This window comes from Sciurus carolinensis, chromosome X (genome assembly GCF_902686445.1).
Source record: "Sciurus carolinensis chromosome X, mSciCar1.2, whole genome shotgun sequence".
In the NCBI taxonomy this organism is placed as follows: domain Eukaryota; kingdom Metazoa; phylum Chordata; class Mammalia; order Rodentia; family Sciuridae; genus Sciurus; species Sciurus carolinensis.
Window position 1 is genome coordinate 11439263 of NC_062232.1, and position 20723 is coordinate 11459985.

At 39.4% G+C, this 20723-nt stretch overlaps 1 protein-coding gene across 1 annotated transcript in view; it reads right to left on the minus strand.

Annotated features, from left to right (window-relative positions):
• Positions 1-324: 324 nt before the first annotated feature.
• Positions 325-20723, minus strand: part of Cltrn (collectrin, amino acid transport regulator) — a 43333-nt gene continuing 22934 nt past the window's right edge. The window contains exons 5-6 of the mRNA XM_047536390.1: positions 19077-19271; positions 325-1153 (exon numbers count right to left, since the gene is read on the minus strand). Coding sequence (XP_047392346.1) covers positions 997-1153; positions 19077-19271 — 352 coding nt within the window. The 3' untranslated portion in view covers positions 325-996. The remainder of the gene's footprint in view (positions 1154-19076; positions 19272-20723) is intronic.

Genomic DNA, 20723 nt, shown 5'->3' on the forward strand with positions numbered 1-20723 from the left:
CACCATAAAGAAATGTTAAGTGTTTCAGGAGATAGCTATTTTGGCCTGATTTAAACATTACACAATGTATACATGTATCAAAACATCATATCATACCCCATAAATATGTACAATTTTGTCTTTATGTATCAATTAAAAAGTAAATTTAAATACAAAATCAAATTTTAAAACTAAAGGTATCCTCCAACAAGGATACGGAGAACAAAAACAACTCATTTTTAAGGCTGAACATCAGATTAAACATAACTAATAAAAATTAGACTCACTATGATCCACAGTTTGAAAATAAATCACAGACCACAATCACACAATCATAAAGAGGTGATTAGTGCTTTATTAAATTAGCATAGATTGGACTTTTACATATTGTAGAAATAGTCAACAAATAGAATTCTCCTATTGGAGACTGATATTCAGAAAATATATAAGCAATATATCCTGTTGGTATGACAGGAAAATCTCCATCCTGTGAATCAATATTCCCATTTTTATCCAATCTGTTTATAATAATTACTTTTTACTTTTGCTTAGTCATATACAGAGTGATATAAAAATATTAAAAAGGATCCATTTTCAGTGATTAATATACCATGTTACAGGTATTATCCACTGTAAAATTATTTTTCCTCAGGTCTTAAAGTGTGAAATATATATATATATATACACATACATATATATACATATATATATATATACACACATGTATATTTCTGACTTTTAGAAATGCTTAAATGAGTAACTATAATACCACATGAATGCACCTACACACTGTTGTCAAAACAATATTTTAGAATATTTTGAATAGTTACCACCTTATGATTTCAGTAGTCTCCATGGGTAAAACTGATTTACCCATCACTTTCAAATACATTCAAAATTTCTTACAAAAGAAGAATGACATAATAAAATATATAATCTGTCCTTGGTATTTTAAGATGCTTAACAGTCACAAAGAAACAAGCATTAAATTTCTTGAGGAAGCAGAACAGCAGACCTTCAGAGAGGGGTGAGCCGTTCATCCTCTGTCACAAAAACATCATTAATGTGCCCTCCCTTTGAGTCCAGGGGATCGCAGGGGATGCCATTTTCAATTGTGATTGTGTTTTCACACTTATCTTCTGCATCATCCACTTCAGATGGTCCTTTGTTCTTCCTAAAAGCACATAAAAAGAATGATTGGGATCTAGAAGGAGAAAGCATGGCTGAGTATGGTCTTTGGTACAAACATGGAGAAGAAAATGGGGCATAGGAACCTTAAAATGATGAAATGACCAATATTATATATTTTCAAATAAATTTTGAGATCATAAAGAGCTGATGAGGTGAAAAGATATATCAAGATAAAAATTCTGCATGGATGATATGTACATATTGATAGGAACAAGTAGTCATATTTAGAAAACTAAAATAAGTGTATATAAATATGTATATAAATGAATATATATTTACACATGTATATGAATAAATATATGTGTATGTATATACATATATACATGTATATTCACACAAATTACATGAAGAAATGTGAAGCAAATGTATGGTACATTGGCAAGTCGGAGAACTGACCTCTAGGAGAACTTAATAAAAATTGAATTAAAAAAATCAATAAACTCCTCTCATACGACTTGACAAATTAATAGTCTTTGAATGTTAACTAAAAATCAAATTGAAATAAGATATCAGAAAGAAAATTCACATTATTTTGTAGAAAGTAAGTAATTGTTGTAAATTGCAGATATCACTGATTTTTTCTATTCATTATAAAATAGTTGTGTTAATTTCTAAGTCAGGTTTTTGGAACCCCGAACATTTTCCTAATTATAACTTACAGCTGAAATTCCAAATCATTCCAAAACTTCTATATGACAGGATAAATTTTTTAGTTTCTCATACTCTCTTTGTAGCCCCTCCTACTCCAATCTAAGTGGTAACCAGATCCTTCATGTTTCCTTGGAGTGGGGAAAGCTATAGCCTCAAAATCAAAAGTTTTCCCTTCTTATGAAAGACTAAGAAACTGAGTCAATTATGCTTGATATTATGGGGTAAGGGAAAGATGAGAGGTTGGTGCCTGTAGGCAACTAGAGGGAGAAGGGTTTCCCTGAGGACTCATCACAAGTTGGATGTTGGGACACTACTCCATGGTGGCACCCTGGAGGCATGATGTTAGGTATAAGATTCCCAGACTTGCCAAAGGTTCTCTTGTATCAGGAATCTGTGGACCTCCAAAGAGGCAAATCTGAAGGGATCCCCCAGCTAGAATGTTGGACATTCCTGTGGTGATCAGAGTGGACTCCCACCACTGTGGGACCTTGATGAGTCTCTGACAGGTGAGGAGGTAGTAAAGATGACCTAATGATGACTAAGATGGAATTTCCTGTTAGTCATACATGAGAGACCATTTTAATTTGCTTTAAAGAATGTAGTGAAGAAGTTTAAGCCTATTATCCCAGCTACTCAGGAGGTAGAAGTAGGAGGATCCCAAGTTCAAGGCCAACCTGGGTAACTTAGTGAGACCCTGCCTTGAAATAAAATTTAAAGAAGGGCTGGGGGTATAGCTTAGTGGTAGAACACTGGCCAGCTTAGTGGTAGAACACTGGCCTAGTATGTGCTAGGCCCTGGTTCAATCCCCATTACCACCAAAAAGAAAATAGTGGATAAAAGGACAGAAAAGAGAAGGTTCTTCTTTACAGAAGAATGCCAAATAATATAGAAAGGGTAATAGGATTAGAAAATCACAACTGCAGTAGTAACTGATTCCAATGGAGCTCATCAACAGATACTAAGCCATCGACTAAGAGATGGTTTGGGAACAGGATATTCACATGGTCTCAAAATATCACCTCCACAAATGATGTACTAATTACAAAAAGGAGCTTTTATTTTGCCAAGGAGGAAATCTGATGAATTCCACGAACAATTAGGCAAACTGACAAGTGCCTCCAGAAATGATACACTTATAACATTTCAGATATATGTTTTTTCTGTATTCTTGCACCGCCCATTCTCGACTTTTTTTTTTTTTTTTTGGTCCTGGGGATTGAACCCAAGGGCTCTTTACCAGTGAGCTACATTCTCAGTCCTTTTGATTTTTTGTGTTGTGTTGTTGTTGTTTTGAGATAAGTTCTCACTAAATTGCTTAGGGCCTTGCTAAATTGGTAAAGCTGGTCTTGAACTTGTGATCCACCTGTCTGAGTCTCCCAAGTCACTAGGATTATTAGAGGTGTGCACCACCATACCGGCTCCACTCTCAATTTTTGACCTGAATTTCATGAGGAACTAATCAGAAAAATCCAAATTTAATGAAATTTTGTAAAGCCATTGATCTGGACTCAGTCCAGCATAGGCGCTCAACACAGTGAATAGATGGATCAATGGATGTAGATCAATAACTGGTTGGCTATAAAACAAATTAATAGATAGATGGTCATATGGATGGATAGAGGATAGATGGGTGGTCAGACAAACAGATGGATGGATGGATGATGAATGAACGAATGCTTCAGGCAAAATTACTCAAACATTAGTCCAAGCTAGATCTTGAATGGGATCTACCACACACACACAAAACAAATAAATTAAAAAGAAAGGAAGGGAGAGAGGAAGGTAAGGAAAGAAAAGGAGGAAGGAAGGGCATATAAAATTTCTTGTATCATATTTTTAATGAGTGGAAGAAATATTCATTTTCCTACCTTAGATTAAGAGTTAGTGTGAATTTTACCAGGATTCACTGATGGTTTACTAAATTATTTCAAATAGTCGAAGTTCATAAAGGAAAGGAAAGTACCATTCCAATGTTATCATTTGAAAGTATTTTGTCATTATATATTCCACCATCAAATGCTACTGTAGTGACACTATAGGCAATCACTAAATTGGAATCATTGGATATTAAACATTAATTTGTAAAACCGTTGGGCCAACGCTGGTTAGAAGTTGGGGTTTGTAGTCCCAGAGAGGTAGGAATAAATAGGTTGCTGTATTTTCTCATCTTCCAGATGAAGACACTTCACTAGCCATTCTAAACACCAGCAATCAATAATCACCATCCGCTGGGGTACACTAGATTTCAATATGTTGAGAGGGTCCTCCAGTCAAGTTAAATCACCTGCTGAAAGACTAGAACAGTTAGCCCCTTCTTCGTGGACAGGAGTATCAGCCCTTTTCAGATCTCCCAGAAAGCAAAAGCAGCTGACATTCTACAGCCATCAGTCACATCGCTTCCATTTCTAGTATCCAACATTCCTTAACTATGTTTTGAATGCCTACCTGTGGAAGAGACAGGTCTCCCAAAGGAAAGAACTTGATGAAAGGAAAAAGACTTCAAATTCATTCATCTTCCTTCTCCTCATTTTTAATGCTTTATAAAAGAGAAGAGTGATTTTTTTATAGGCATTAAATGCTAGTAAGAAATGTATATTTATAAATTTTCATGAAAAATGCCTAGTTGATGGGAAGTATCTCTCCAAATCACTCCTCATTGGGGTTGAAGTGAATAATAATTTTCTATAACGATGGATTTTAAATAATCAATTATTACTCTGAACTTTCTATTCTGAATCCATGTTACAAAAATCTTAGTGGATAAAGCATTCTGAAGTAAGTGGCAATGCAATGGTAGTCTTACAAATAATGAACTGCCAGCGTCTATTTGACAGTTTTTAAAATATAAGATATTTTTATGGAATTACAAGACAAATGGCAGAAAGCTGGACACGTGGAGATCAATGTATGGAATCTTGTCTCCTCCCCAGCCAGGAAGGAAAAATAATCTATCAGGCATCGCAGTGAATAGGAAAGAAAGAAAAGGAAGAAGCAAAGAGATGAGGACACTTCTCTTTTTTGAAGGCGGACAATTTCCCAACAAAAAGCTTCTGAGGGAAATTGCTGAGAAAATTTGTCCAATTGAGCTGTGTCCGTGGCAAATTAGGTACTTATTGGTTTTTTGCAACCTTAGATCCAGTTGTTCAGAGTCTTGGCATTGCTGGACTTCACAAACTGCAATGTCAGTAACTTGCTAGCTGGTAGACATGATAAGCAGCTCAAAGGTTATCTAACAGTAATATAGCACTTTGTCACAGTGTGCACTGTAATAAACTGATTCACTGCCTGTGCAGTGATACTAAGAATAATAAAACTTAACTGTCTTTCTGGATCATTCTGATTTGATGTTCTGCTAAAAAAATGAGTTTTTCCTGCAAAATAAAATAGAGTGTTAATGACTTCCACTGTTTCTGCAATGTCAGGTGGTTCAGGAAGAGAAAGAAAAAATCCATGACTAAACTACTTCCTAGCAGCCTTGAGAATGGATGTCTCTCATAAATCCAGAAAGAAAAGAATCAAATGAGGAGACAAAAGTCTCAGGTAGCCCTTGGGGCAAGGGTGTGGGTGGGTGGTTTGAAGAACAGGAGTTGCTCTTTTCTGAAATAAAGTAGTGATGACTAAAAGCAGAAAAAGCATTTCTGTCTCTCTTCAAATAAAACAGGGCTCAAGAGGGAAGGTCTAAGAACAGCCAGAAAAACAATATAGGACAGACAAAAATGACTTTCATACAGAACAGAGTTACTAAAGAATTAGGATTGTCCTCATAATCAGTCTTGATGATTCTTGGAGGAAATATCTGTGTTACGAGACTGATTTGAGTGGGCTTTGGGAATCAAGCCTACATGGTTTTAAATCCTAGTACCACAACGTTCTAACCATGTGACTGTAGGCAAGTTGTTTGACATCTGTCATGTAATAGCAATAATAATGATAATAAGAAGTATCTATTATGTGGCTGAAATCAGACTAGGTGCTTTATATGTATCATCTCATTTAAATCTGAGTGCAACATTATGCAGATTTTATTATTATCCCTGTTTTCCAGATGCAGAATCTAAATTTCAAATATGAACTGCAACTTGTCTTTCAGAATGGAACAAGACTACTGAAAAGAGCTGATACAGAACTCTATTTTAGTCTTCCCAGGTTCTCCTAAAAACATACTCATATTGGTTTCCTATTGGTCGTTTATATTTAAATACAGCAAAGGAAAACAAATAGCTCCGATGTTTCTCATTTTATTTACACTTCTTTTAAAATATGGTTTATTCATTTAATTATAACTTCATAAGAATGTGAAGTTCCCCTATATGAAAGTGTTGACTGAGCCCCATTTCCTTGTGTGAAAAGTAAGATTTGTGGAAATCCACACACACTTCTATTTACTGCTGACTGTACAGGAAAAGAAGTAAAACTAGAAACAAACCAATTTACTAATGACTTTGCTCAGCTGTGAGCATTAGCTAAGGTTCTATGTCCTTAGTCCTTGACCTGGCTTTGTTACCAACTACAAGATTATAATCTTGTAGGCAAGAACCATTCATGTTATCTATGTTTGTTTATTTCATGATATATACTATAGCTCATATCACAGAATGAATGGTCAATAAAAAAATAAAATATTTTTACCTCTCTGGGCTTTGGTTTCTGGTGGGCTAGATTTAGATAACTGGTAAGGTCTCTTCCTAAGACCCAGTTGTAACATTAAATCCAGCTAAGGTATATAAATAGTCTGCTTATATACTGGATTTGTAAATCAACTCCTCTATGTACCTGTAAGTCTGAAAGTGTGCTGTGTTTATGATTCTATGATATACCACAAAGTTGCAAGTTATATTAAATTATCACTTCATACAACTGTTTTTAGGGTTATACTAACTTACATTGATATAGCACTTTCCAGTATATAAAGCATTTATGTATCTTCTCTGATTTTGTCCTCTCATCATTATTTAACAATCTGAGAAAATATTACTATCATTTTCAATACGTGATCTGCTCAATGTCACTCAGCTAAAAAATACCAGTGCCTGAGACTGGAACCCAAAACCAAGAGTCTTGGTCAAATGCTCTTCTTATTAAAACATATATCATGGGCTGGGGAGATAGCTCAGTTGGTAGAGTGCTTGCCTTGCAAGCACAAGGCCCTGGGTTCAATCCCCAGCACTGCAAAAAAAAAAAAAAAAAAAAAAAAAACCATATATCACATCATCAGTTCTGTCACCATCATCATAGTCATCTTCATCATCATACCCCTATTGCTATCATCATAAAACTGACCAGATAACTAAGATGTCTACTTGTGGGCTAAGGCTAGACAAAGATCTAACATCGACACCACTGTGAAGTATATGCAGTTGATACTGGCTGCCTTCCCACCTGTACAGTTGCCTAATTGTTGTCCAAGAGTAAAAGGAAAAAAATCTTTTTTCCACAAACATCTATTTTCAACTAGATGTTACCAGAGAAGCAACATCCCCAAAAGTGTTTCAAAAGAGGTGACAATTGTAATGATGTGCTGGAGCTGGCTAGTATAGGACAGCAAGGGCTACCTACTAAATATTCAGAATTTTTCAACCTTGATAGGAAATTGGAAAATGCTACAAATCAGGTTCTTGAGAGAGCTGGTTAGCCAGTTCATCACTACTCTAGTGACCAGTATACCTCATGGGATCATCTGCATTTTTAGACATGTATTTACTTTTTATGGTATTGACATCAAAACAGACACACAGACTGATGGAACAGACTGGCAAGCACAGAAATAAAACCACACATTTACGGTCAACTGATGTTCAACAAAGGTGCTAAGGACACAAAATGGGGAAAGATCAGTGTCTTGAATAAATAATTCTGTGTCAGGGACCAAGAAGTTCTCATTCTGAGAACATTCTGACCTTTACAATAAGCAGCAGCGCCCCTCCCCCCCCCCCTCCTGGCTGATAATTCTGACAGTATGGCGCCTATGGCGCCCACGGCTTCTCTTCCGGGACTACACTTTCCCGCCGGCGCAAACTTCACCTTCCCGCCAGCGCGAATTTGCACCCTATCAGGAACCCAGCAGAAGAATATAACCAACCAGGCTGCACCTCGTCATACCCCTCATTCCCTCAGCATAAATACCCGTGAGAACAATAAAAATTTGCAGCTTGATCAGAATTCCTGTCTTGCTGTCTCTCCCTGCGTCTCTTGTCCTTTCATTCCTTCTCTCTTAGGTTTGCCGTCCTCGTTGATGTCCTGCGGGTCGGGACAGTTGGCGCCCAACGTGGTTGGCTCGAGCCTTTGTTTGAGAAGCGAACACTGCCCTCTGGGGAAGACTTGGCCAAGCGGGATTCGAGATCGCCTCGGTGGACACGACCGGGAGTCAGATCCAGGAGGAGAGTGAGGCCAGCGCAAGGTGAGTGACGCACCATGGGACAAGCAGTTTCGTCACATGATTTGTTTCTGACGGGTCTCGAGGAGGCCCTCAAGACTCGGGGAGCGCGTGTTAAGAAAAAGGATTTAAGATCATTCTTTTCATACATAGAGGATTTGTGTCCTTGGTTTCCCCTCGAGGGGTCAATTGATGGTAAAAGGTGGCTCAGAGTAGGAGACTGCCTCAAAGATTATTATGAGACTTTTGGTCCTCAAAAGGTGCCTGTCACTGCCTTTTCTTATTGGAATTTAATTAATGAGATTCTTAAAAGCTCACCCTTTGACAGTGGTACTTTAAAACTTGTAAAGATTGGGGAGCAGGCAATGCAATCCACCTCTCGCCCCCCATCGGCATGCCCTTCGGTTAGTATTCATATGCCCCCTACTCAGCCTTCTCAGGACCCTGGGACCCTCCCAGACCCCGGGAACCTCCCAGACCCCACCTTACCAAAAAAGTCCCCAAAAAGTCCCCCTAAGATTTATCCGGTTTTAAATCCCTATGATGACGTGACCCCAGAGGAGGAGGCTACCCTGGAGGGGGCAGCGGCTCAACACCATTCTCCAGACCTGCCACCTCTTAAAAATCCACTTCCCACTTATACACCCCCTGCCTTTCGTGCTCCGGCCCTTCAGGGACCTACTGCCCCCCCCAGACATTTTTTCCCCACTTCCCTTGCCTAATCTAACCCCTTTACGCGAGTCTCTCCAACATAGGCGGGAACAAATCCAACTTTTAAAGGAACTAAAAGCCTTTGATGCCGAGCTTCACTCACTGGCCTTGGGCACGGAGTTAACACAAACTGGCCCAAGACCCCTCAATACTCGTAAGGTGAAGCCACGTGGTCAGCCTGTTCTTGCCTTTCCAGTCACTCGCAGTCAAGCAGATCAGCCCGCACAAACTGAAGCAGAGAATTTAAAAGGAAGTCAGGAAGAGGAATCAGGGGAGGAACAAGAGGTAGAACCAGAGAGGGAACAAGAGGAGGACCAGGAATCAGGGGATGAGGAGGAGCCCACCTCTGGACAGAGTGGAGCCCTTGGTTCTTATAAAAGGCTGAGCCTCCGCTTTCTTGAAAGACTTAAAAAGGCTTGTACACAGTATGGCCCCACTGCACCTTATACACTGGCCTTGCTAGAGAACCATAGTACACAGTGGCTCACCCCTAATGATTGGAAATTTTTGGCCCGAGCCACCCTCAGTGCAGGTGACTTCCTGTTGTGGAACGCAGACTTTAGGGAATACTGTCGGGAAACTGCCCAAAAAAATTCAACCAAGGCTTCCTCTAAATCCTGGACCTATGTTAAACTAGTGGGTAATGCGCCATTTGATACTAACCCTAAACAGGCACGCTTTCCTACTGGGCTCCTAGCACAGGTTCAAACTGCTGGTTTGCATGCTTGGAGACGGCTCCCTCAAAAGGGCTCGGCCACCACCTCCCTAGCAAAAATTCGTCAGGGTCCTGACGAGCCTTACAGTGACTTTGTTGCCCGGCTTAATCTAACTGCGGAGCGCTTACTTGGACCAAGTGAAAACGAGAGCTCCTTTGTAAAATATCTTTGCCTTTGAAAATGCCAACCCGATATGTCAAGATGTTCTTTGGCCCCACAAAGATAAAGGGGACCTTTCTGACTTCATTAGGCTGTGTGCCGGGGTAGGAACAGCCCATGCCATGGGTCTCGCCATTGGTGCCGCCTTCACCAAGGCCCTTCACCACCCTGGCCCCGACCACCCCCAGAGCAAACCCAGGGGCAATAAGGTTTGTTCCCTCTCAGACTCCCAACCCATTCCAGGCTCCCTGTCCTTCTCCACAATCACCTCCCTCCAACGTGCTACCCCAGGCAGCGCAGGATTGGACCTCTGTGCCTCCACCGATACAATATTAGACTCTATGCAAGGACCTCAAATAATACCCACTAGGGTTGTAGGCCCCCCTCCACCTCATATGTGTGCTCTTATTCTTGGGAGAGCTCCTACCACCTTACAAGGTGTTCAGGTCTTCCCTGGCATCATTGATGATGATTACACTGGAGAAATTAAAATACTGGCCACAGCTATTAGCGGAGTAGCTGCCATCCCTGCAGGAACAAAAATTGCACAATTAATACTCCTTCCCCTCAATTCAGGAAATTCACCAGGAAACACAGCCTCTTTAGGTTCCTCTGATGTGTATTGGGTCCAACCTATCTCCCACAAAAGACCCACTCTTACCTTATTTATTGAAGGAAAGAAATTCCAAGGGATCCTAGATACTGGTGCGGACGCCACAGTTATTTCTCAAAAATATTGGCCATCAGAATGGCCCCTCACCTCATCACTAACTGACCTTAAAGGAATAGGGCAATCAAGAAACCCCTTAGTTAGCTCCAGGGTGCTTAATTGGACTGACACAAAAGATAACACAGGGAATAAAGGAACCGTTACCCCCTTCGTTGTTCCTGATCTCCCTGTCAACCTTTGGGGACGAGACATTCTAAGCCAAATGAAAGTTATTCTTGCTAGTCCCGACTCTTTAGTCACTCATCAAATGCTTCGTATGGGCTTTATCCCTGGTACAGGCCTTGGGAGGCTAGGACAAGGACAGGTTGAGCCTGTACAGCCCATACAAAAAACAGACAAATTTGGACTTGGGTATGTGGATTTTTAGTGTCGGTCCCTGACCCTCCTGTACCCCATGCAGACAAAATTATTTGGGAAACTCAAACTCCTGTGTGGGTGGATCAGTGGCCCCTTACCCAAGAAAAATTAGAGGCTGCCTCCATGTTAGTACAGGAACAGTTGACAGCCGGCCATGTGGAACCCTCAACCTCACCCTGGAATACTCCTATTTTTGTTATTAAGAAGAAATCAGGCAAATGGCGCCTTTTACAGGATTTGCGCGCTATCAATAAGGTTATGCGCCCGATGGGGGCATTACAGCCAGGCATCCCTACACCGGTAGCTATTCCTAGGGACTATTATAAAATGGTCATCGACTTAAAAGATTGCTTTTTTACTATTCCTTTACATCCTGAGGACAGACCCTATTTTGCTTTCAGCCTCCCCCGCATCAATTTTCAGGGCCCTATGCAAAGATTTCAATGGAAGGTCCTTCCCCAGGGTATGGCTAACAGCCCTAGTCTTTGCCAAAAATATGTTGCTCAAGCAGTAGACCCTGTGAGAGAGCGGTGGCCACAAGTTTATATATTACATTATATGGATGATTTGTTAATTGCTGCACCTAATACCTATGATCTTAACAATTGTTATTTGGATCTCTATAAAGCCCTTACTGCCTTGGGACTTCAGATAGCCCCTGATAAGGTTCAAACACAGGACCCCTACACCTACTTGGGCCTCAAACTTCAAACTAATCAAATTCAAATCCCTAATATACAATTGCGTGTGGACCATCTCCACACTCTTAACGATTTCCAAAAACTACTAGGGGATATCCAATGGCTAAGACCATATTTAAAACTACCCACCTATGTGCTTTTGCCTCTTAATGATATTTTAAGGGGAGATTCTGACCCTTCTTCTCCTCGAGAGCTTACTCCCGAGGCACGGTAAGCATTAATTCAAGTCACAGAAGCCATCGCTCAACAATTTGTTACACAAATATCTTATAACCTTCCTTTGGTTTTGGTTATATTACACACCCCTCATACACCCACGGGACTATTCTGGCAGCGGGATCCACATTTTAAAAATAAGGGTTGCCCCTTGCTCTGGGTTCATTTGCCCGCCACATCCTCTAAAGTTATTGCTGTCTATCCTGCTCAGGTAGCTTCTATCATTATTAAAGGTCGCTTGCTTTCTCGACAACATTTTGGCAAAGACCCTGATAACATTCTGATTCCATACACTAAGGATCAAACCCAATTTTTGCTACAGACGAGGGATGAATGGGGTATTGCTCTATCAGGCTTTTTGGGAATAATCGATAACCACCTTCCCAATGACCCCCTTTTGCATTTTGCTCAGTTACATCCATTTATTTTTCCTCGGGTTACTCGGAAGGCTCCTATTCCACAAGCCCTTACTGTTTTTACAGATGGCTCCAGCAATGGCCGTGCAGCCTTTGTTGTTGATAATCAGCCTACCACCTTTGACACTGCTTATCCATCAGCACAGCTTGTAGAATTGTTTGCTATAACACAAGTCTTTATGACATTTTTTGATAAACCTATTAATATTTATACAGACAGTGCTTACATTGCCCATTCTGTGCCCCTATTGGAAATTTCACCCGCCATTAAGGCTTCCTCCAACGCAGCCTTTTTGTTTAACCAGCTTCAACAACTAATTCAGGCTAGAAAACATTCATTTTTCTTAGGACACATTAGAGCACATTCTGATCTTCCCGGTCCCCTATCACGGGGTAATGCTCAGGCTGATGCAGCCACTTGGTCCCTTTTCCCAGTTCTTATTGGATCCATCCAAGAGGCCACAGATTTACACAAACTTCACCACTTAAATTCTCAGAGCCTTCGGTTACTCTGTAAAATTACCAGGCAACAAGCAAGGGAAATTGTAAAAGCGTGTCCTGCTTGCGTTGTCTCCCTTCCTATTCAACATCTGGGTGTTAACCCTCGAGGATTACTGCCCAATCAGATTTGGCAGATGGATGTTACTCACTTTCCTGAATTTGGGAAAACAAAGTACATACATGTTTCCATAGATACCTTTAGTGGCTTTATTTTTGCATCACCGCATTGCAGAGAAGCTACCAAGGATGTCATTTCTCATCTTGTCTCAGCCTTTTCCATAATGGGAAAGCCAGCACATATTAAGACAGATAATGGCCCTGCATATACCAGTACCAAGTTCAAACAGTTTTGTGCCACTCTTCAAATCTCTCATACTACTGGAATTCCATATAACCCTCAAGGCATTGTGGAACGTGCACACCTCACCTTAAAAACCTGGCTTACCCGCCTTAAGGCCTCTTCCCTTGCATTGACCACTCCCAGGGATCGCCTTAATCATGCATTATTTGCTCTTAACTTTCTTACCCTAGACAATGAAGGACATTCGACCGCAGACAGACATTGGCATCCCTCTTCTAATTCTGCTCGCCCATCTGTTATGTGACGCGATCCTTTAACAAATAAATGGAAAGGCCCAGATCCCGTCCTCATTTGGGGACGAGGCTCAGCTTGTATTTTAGATCAAGAACAAGCAGCCCCAAGATGGTTACCAGAACGCCTGGTCAAACAGGTCAATGATTTACCACAACCCAGGGACGGAAACCTTCCCCCTGAGGATGAATCTTCCTCTCTTATAGATGCAGCCGACAATCTATGCGAAAAATCCCCTGAATGACAGACCCTGTGACTGCACACCATTGCTTCTCTGGATAATGGCTGCCTGTTCACTGCTCTCCCACAGCCATGCAGGACTTGAGGACCCTGCTGTGGCTCGTCCCCTCCTTTGCTTGCTGCTTATTGTATCTATAGGTCCTTTGATATTCAACAAGATCATGGCTTTTCTTAAAGCTCAAATTGAGGCTATACAGGCAAAACCTATTCAGGTTCATTACCATCGACTGGAGATGATGGATCGTGATGGTGATCTTAAAAGAACATCACCCCTGTGAGCTGAACTGGACAGCCAATGACGGGTAAGATTCGTGAGAGCTCATACCAACCTAAGACAGGAAATGAGGGCTAGAGCCTCATTATCCAATGATGGGTAAGGATGTTGCTCTGCCACGGACAACCTAAGACAGGCGCAGTTCCTGAGGGATTGTCACTCCAGCCCTATACCTGTTCAGGCAAGCTGTGCCCCCGTCTCGCCACATAACCTCTATCACCCCCTTAAAATATGGCTATCGAAAAATGGTCAATAATTTTATATAAGAAAGGGGGAAATGTCAGGGACCAAGAAGTTCTCATTCTGAGAACATTCTGACCTTTACAATAAGCAGCAGCGCCCCTCCCCCCCCCCTCTCCTGGCTGATAATTCTGACAGTATGGCGCCTATGGCGCCCACGGCTTCTCTTCCGGGACTACACTTTCCCGCTGGCACAAACTTCACCTTCCCGCCAGCGCGAATTTGCACTCTATCAGGAACCCAGCAGAAGAATATAACCAACCAGGCTGCACCTCGTCATACCCCTCATTCCCTCAGCATAAATACCCGTGAGAACAATAAAAATTTGCAGCTTGATCAGAATTCCTGTCTTGCTGTCTCTCCCTGCGTCTCTTGTCCTTTCATTCCTTCTCTCTTAGGTTTGCCGTCCTCGTTGATGTCCTGCGGGTCGGGACAATTCTGGGAATATTGGCTATCCAAATGCAAAAGAATTGGGCTGTAATTGCACACCAAATACAAAAATCATCTCAAAATGGGTTAAAGACTCGAATGTAAGTGCTGAAACTATAAAACTTTTAGAAGAAAATATAAGGAGAAATCTCTATGACAATGGTCTGGGCAATGAATTTTTTAATATGACCCCAAAAGTACAGGTAATAACAAATGAGATTATATCAAACTACAAACCTCCTACACGGCAAAGGAAGCAATCAACAGAGTGAAGAAACAACCTATGGACTGGGAGAAAAGATTTGCAAACCATACATCTCTTAGAGGGCTAATATCCAAAATATATAAGGAACTCAACAGCAAGAAAACAAATAACCTGATTTAAAATAAGCAAAGAAAATGAAGAGAAGATTTCCAAAAGAAGACATACAAAGTGTAACAGCTAAATGCAAAAATGCTCAACCAGGTGTGGTGGCATATACCTACAATCCCAGTGACTACAGAAGCTGAGACAGGAGGATTACAAATTCAAGGCCAGCCTCACAATTTAGTATGGCCCTAAGCAACTTAGTGAGAACCTGTCTCAAAATAAAAAATAAAAAGGTTTGGGGAAGTAGTTTAGTGGTCAAGTGCCTCTGGGTTCAATCCCAGTACCACCCCGCCCCAAAATGCTCAACATCACTAATCATCAGAGCAATGCAAATATAAAATGACAATGAGATATTATTTCACATGGTTGAATGGCTATTTACCAAAAAAAGGAAAGATAGCAAGTATTGGCCAAGATATGGAAAAAAGAGATTGCTCATACATTGTTGCTGGGAATGTAAATTAGTATAGTCAGTACAGAAGAAAGTATGGATCTTCCTCAAAAATTAAAAATACCATATGATTCAGCAATCCCACTTCTGGGTATATATTGTGAGGAAATGAAATCAGTATGCTGAAGCAATGTCTGCACTCCCATGTTCATTGCAGCATTATTCAAATAGCCAAAATATGCAATCAGTGGGTGAATGGATGAAGAAAATGTGAGACACACAACACACGCACACGCACAATGGAATACTATTCATCCTGTACAAAAGAAAGCTGTGTCCTTTGCAACATGTATGAACTTATTCGAGGATGTTATGCTAAGCGAAATATGCCAGGCACAGAAAGACAAATTCCACATAATCTCACATACACGTGGATTCTAAAGAAAGTCCAACTAATAGACACAGAGAGAAGAATGATGGTTGCCAGGAGCTGTAGGGTTAGGATGGCGGGGATGGGAAGATGTTGGTCAAAGGGTATAAAGTTTCAGTTAGATATGATAAATAAGTCTGGGAGATCTATTGCACAGGTATGGTGACTATAGTTAACAATATTCTATTGTATATTTGACAAAATTGCCAAGATAGTAGATATTAAAAGTTCTCACCACAAAACATGATATGTGAGGTGACGGATATGTTAATGAGTTTGATTTGACCATTTCATCATGTATACATATATCAAAACATCCTGTACACCATAAATATATATGATTTGTTTGTCAACTATACTTTAGTAAAAATAAAATACTTATTTGCTGACTAATAATATTCTAGCCAGGCACAGTGGCGCATGCCTGTAATCCCAGCGGCTCAGCAGGCTGAGGCAGGAGGATCCAGAGTTCAAAGCCAGCCTCAGCAAAAGTGAGGTGCTAAGCAACTCAGTGAGACTCTGTCTCTAAATAAAATACAAAATAGGGCTGGGGATGTGGCTCAGTGGCCAGGTTCCCCTGAGTTCATTCCTGGTACCAAAAAAAAAAAAAAAAATTCTAGGCAATGTTTCCGTGAACTGGAGAATCTTCTACATTATGATAACAATATCTAGGTGGGAAAAAAATTCTTTCCTGGCAACGCTTTCTCATAGCCCTGGGTTAACCTGATCTTGAATAATAATAATAATAATTGCTACTTATTTAACTATTTAATTATTTAATAATTGCTACTATATCCTGGGTACTTTACACACATTTATGTCATTCAATCATGAAAGCCCTGTGAGATATTACCTCCCTATTATAGATAGAAAAACTGAGACTTATAGAAATTAGGCAACCTGATGAAGATCATATATGTAAATGATATAGCTGGTATTTGAGTTTACTTAGTTTGGACTGCAGTCCAAACTTTCTACCCAATTACTCTGAATAATCAATATAATGCCATTACTGACAAACCCAATAGAACTGTTAAAGCTTTGCTTGAGACATTTCATCAATGGTAAGTTTAAATATGCATACATCTTCGGTACTCTTCTCCAAAGGAGTAGAATAGTGACTTTGATAACCCTGTAGTCCCTCTGGGTCTTCTAAGTTTAAGATTTGAACCATACAAACTATGTTCATTATTATCTAATGTATGAATTGGATTGATAAATATTTCTTTAGATGTCTTCCTCAAAGACTAAGGGCTGTAAGGACAACTCCTAACTATTCCATGATTAAAGTGGGTTTTTAATCACAATTATCAGGGCTATCTCCACTTCAAATTTTACTCTCTCCTCATCTCTTAAGCAATATTTTGCCCAAGGGAAACCCACCACAGATCGTATCAAGCTTAAAACACAACAAACAATTTATCTCCAGGAGGTTGTCATAATTGTCCTGACTATAGTTGCTAATTACTAATGCCCTCCAGGTTTACACAAGAGATTTGTCCATCTGTTTTCCTAGTTTGAACAAGAAATGAATTTATGAAGGCAAGATTGTAACAATTGCTTCATTTCTTCCAGTCAACAAATTATACTAATTATTATATTATTGCAAAATCTGCTCAGAAGATAACTGATCCCATCACAAACTAGCTGAAAGACCAGAAAATGGCAGGAAAATAAAATAATAGTAACAGTTAACACTTATTGAGCACCCAGTGTGTGCCAGGTACCACTCTAAGCACTCTACTGTATTAATGCTTTCATCCTATGAAGCTACTTCCAGTACTCCTTGCTGTCGCTCTACAAAAGTTATCTATGCACAGACAGTGAAGATAAATTTAACCAGATTGGCTCTAGTGCCACAAACCATATTCTCCCAAACTCAGTTTCCCTGACTCATTGTTTGTGTTCCCTGATATCATACAGTTAATGGATTATATACAGGGCAGAATCTTAGAGATAAATACTTTGAATCTAAGCAGTCTATCTCCAGAATCCATTCCTCAAACTCCTACCTTAGAGGAGATGCTAGTGAGAAAATTGGGAACCAAGGAGATGAAGTGAATTCACTAAGGTTTCTAGCCATAGCACCTCAGAATTAATACAAAACTTAAAAATATTAAACATAGGTTTTCAAATATTATCAAAAAATGTTAGTATTCTAAAAACAAAAAAACAAATCAACATTTTATACCAAGTCTTTTTGCATTACATATCATTACAAGATCATTAAGAAAAGCAAGCAAGTACAACTTGATTCTAATATTTGCATTTAATTTGAGGTATAGACCTACGCCACATTTATTCCATAACATTTCACTTATCGTTTGTGAAAAGTTACAATATGTAAGATTTAAAATGCTTACTCTCTGTTAGTAACCAGGATAAAACATATGAAAGTAGTAAACGTTTGGAGAAGCATTTAGTTGAACACGCATTTGCCCAAACTCATCCCTTGTGTCTCCTTTTGAAAGGCATGTCCCTGTGAATTTTTAATATAGTATGTTCCTATGATCCCCACTTATCAGAATTCCTCTTCCTCAGTATCAGAAAGGAAGGTTTAGAAGCATTAAGTCTTCAGTGAAGAACTGAGGAATCTCCCATCTTTCCCTCTGGATTAGAGGTCCTTATAAACAAAATAATTTTCTTCTTTCATCATACTGGGAAATCTGGCCTACTCTCCTTCCTATTGCCTCAGTATCTTTCCCACTGAAATGAAGTTTCCTCTTGTAGCAATATCAATAATTTGGATATCGAGGTTTTCGCATACCCCAGAATCCAGGGAAATGAACTCAAGAAGTGGGATCCTGTATGTATGTTGTTAAATTGAAAGCTCTTAAACAAAACTAATTAGAATAAATTATATATTTATTGAAATGGATCACTTTCAGAGATTCTAATTTAGTGAGTCTGAGATAGGGTCAAGGAACTTACATTTCAAACAAGTGTTCTGGGTGATAGGGAGTTGATTCAAAGACCATGAGAAACACAGTTCTATATACCATTGAGGGTGGCCTACTGTAGGCCCTGGGTCCATAATAGGCAAGCCAAAGTAGGGAGACATTCAAAGAATTGTGGAACTGCTGGTATTTGGCTGTGAATTATTACCAAAGATTAATTCTATCTACTCAAAAACTCTGCTTCATTACATGTATCCAGCTTAGAAAATCACAACACAGATAAGAAAAATTCATATGGTATAGAACAGAAATAAAGATAGTAATGGAATGAGCTTCATTAAGCAAGGGATACACTGAACTCTTAAAAAAAAGATGAAAGAATAAGTGATATTTTGAAAATCACCAATTTTTCATGTTTAAGGCATTACCTTTGGCCAGAGGAAAATCTTATTTTTCTAAGTTATGAGAAAACAAGCAAATACTTCTTAAATTATTTCCATTAAATAACTTACCTTCTTCGTTGCCGGATCCCCGATAAAACCAGTAGTGTAATTGCAACTATGACGATACAAAATATCACACCAAATATAATAATCCAGATGGGAACAGCAGGGTCAGTGGGTGGTGCAAGAGTAGAAGGAATTTTTAAAAATTCCAGAGTCTGGTCATTCAAAAAGAAGGCACTGTTGATCCGGTTCCTATTCATTCTAAAATTAAATCATAATCAAAAACAAAATAAGAAAATAAGACAATAAAAACACTGGAAACAAAGTATAAGAACTGTCTCTTCATGATTATAAATATCTCTATAAACAAAGCATCCTCCTAGCAGGAGACTCAGGTTGACTAGAAATTTTGCTGAAGGCAATCGTGCTGTGGTTTCATTTAATAATTTGCAGTGCTGGCTGCCAGAGAAGCCTGTCTATTACACTGCTGACCTGAATTATTGTGAATGTCCCAGAACTAACTAAAAGTCCTGAGCTTTAAACCAATCTGCCCAACATGTTTTACCTCCTGAGAAATAGCTTCTAGATTACAGTAACAGAACTCTATTTAAGGTGGCTTACATAAATATCAACAGCCCCATGAGATAAAACTGTATGTAAAACGTAAGTGAAAAGAATGGGAAGAAAACCAGGATCAGAAAAGAAAACATGAACCAAGAGTTCCTTCAGATCCATCAACTTGATTTCTTTCCCATTAACTCAACAAACATTTGACAAAAACTTAGCTCAGTATCATATAACTGCTAGGTGCTGGAGATACAATATGAAATAAAAATGCTCAGAAGCTTACAGCCTTGAAGGGTAGCAAATTAGTATATCCACACCATTAGTGCAGTGCAAAATTTTCTGTGAAAGAGGCAGATATAGGCACAGTGGGGGCGGAGGAGAGGACCAAGTATGTTATAGTGAGCTATGCTTTGAGAGAAAAACAGGAATTCCTTAGACCAAAGTGTCTAGTGAGCACAGAAATGAACTCATGGTAGAGTATGACGTGTTCAGTAAACTGTAAGCAGTTCAATATGACTAAAGGCAATGGTGGTTCAGGAAACCAAAAATCTAGAAAAATCTAAAGGTAAATGTGTTACTTTTCCCTTTATTTCCCTGTATTTTTGGTGGTGACAGCAGTTAGAAAGGTAGCAAAGACTTATTTAACTGAAAACAAAAAAGTGAGTATCTAACCGGAATTTACAAACTAGATGAGGCAATTCCTTGGAGATATGTTATGGTCTTTACTGAATTCACATTATACAAATAGACTTCATCTACCTTTACAGCAGCCTGGAAAACAGAAACAAAAAATGAACTTTATGTGACTTAAAGTCTCCTAGTAGCTTCACCAAAAAAAAGTAAAAAAAGAAACAGGTAAATTTAATTTTAATCATGTATTTTTACCTAATATATCCAAGAAAATATAATTTCAACAATACAGTTTCAATATAATCAATATTGAGTTGTTTCATATTTTGTTCTGTACTGCCTTAGAAATTTGGCATGTATTTTACACTTAGCACACACCTCATTTTGGACTAGCCACAGTTCAAGTATTTGATAGGTACACCTGGCTGGCAGTTTCAGTACTGGACAGCCCAGGTCTAGGCCTGATAGTAAGTAATGACTTGAGAAATGCCACAGACCAGCACCAGTGCATCAGAG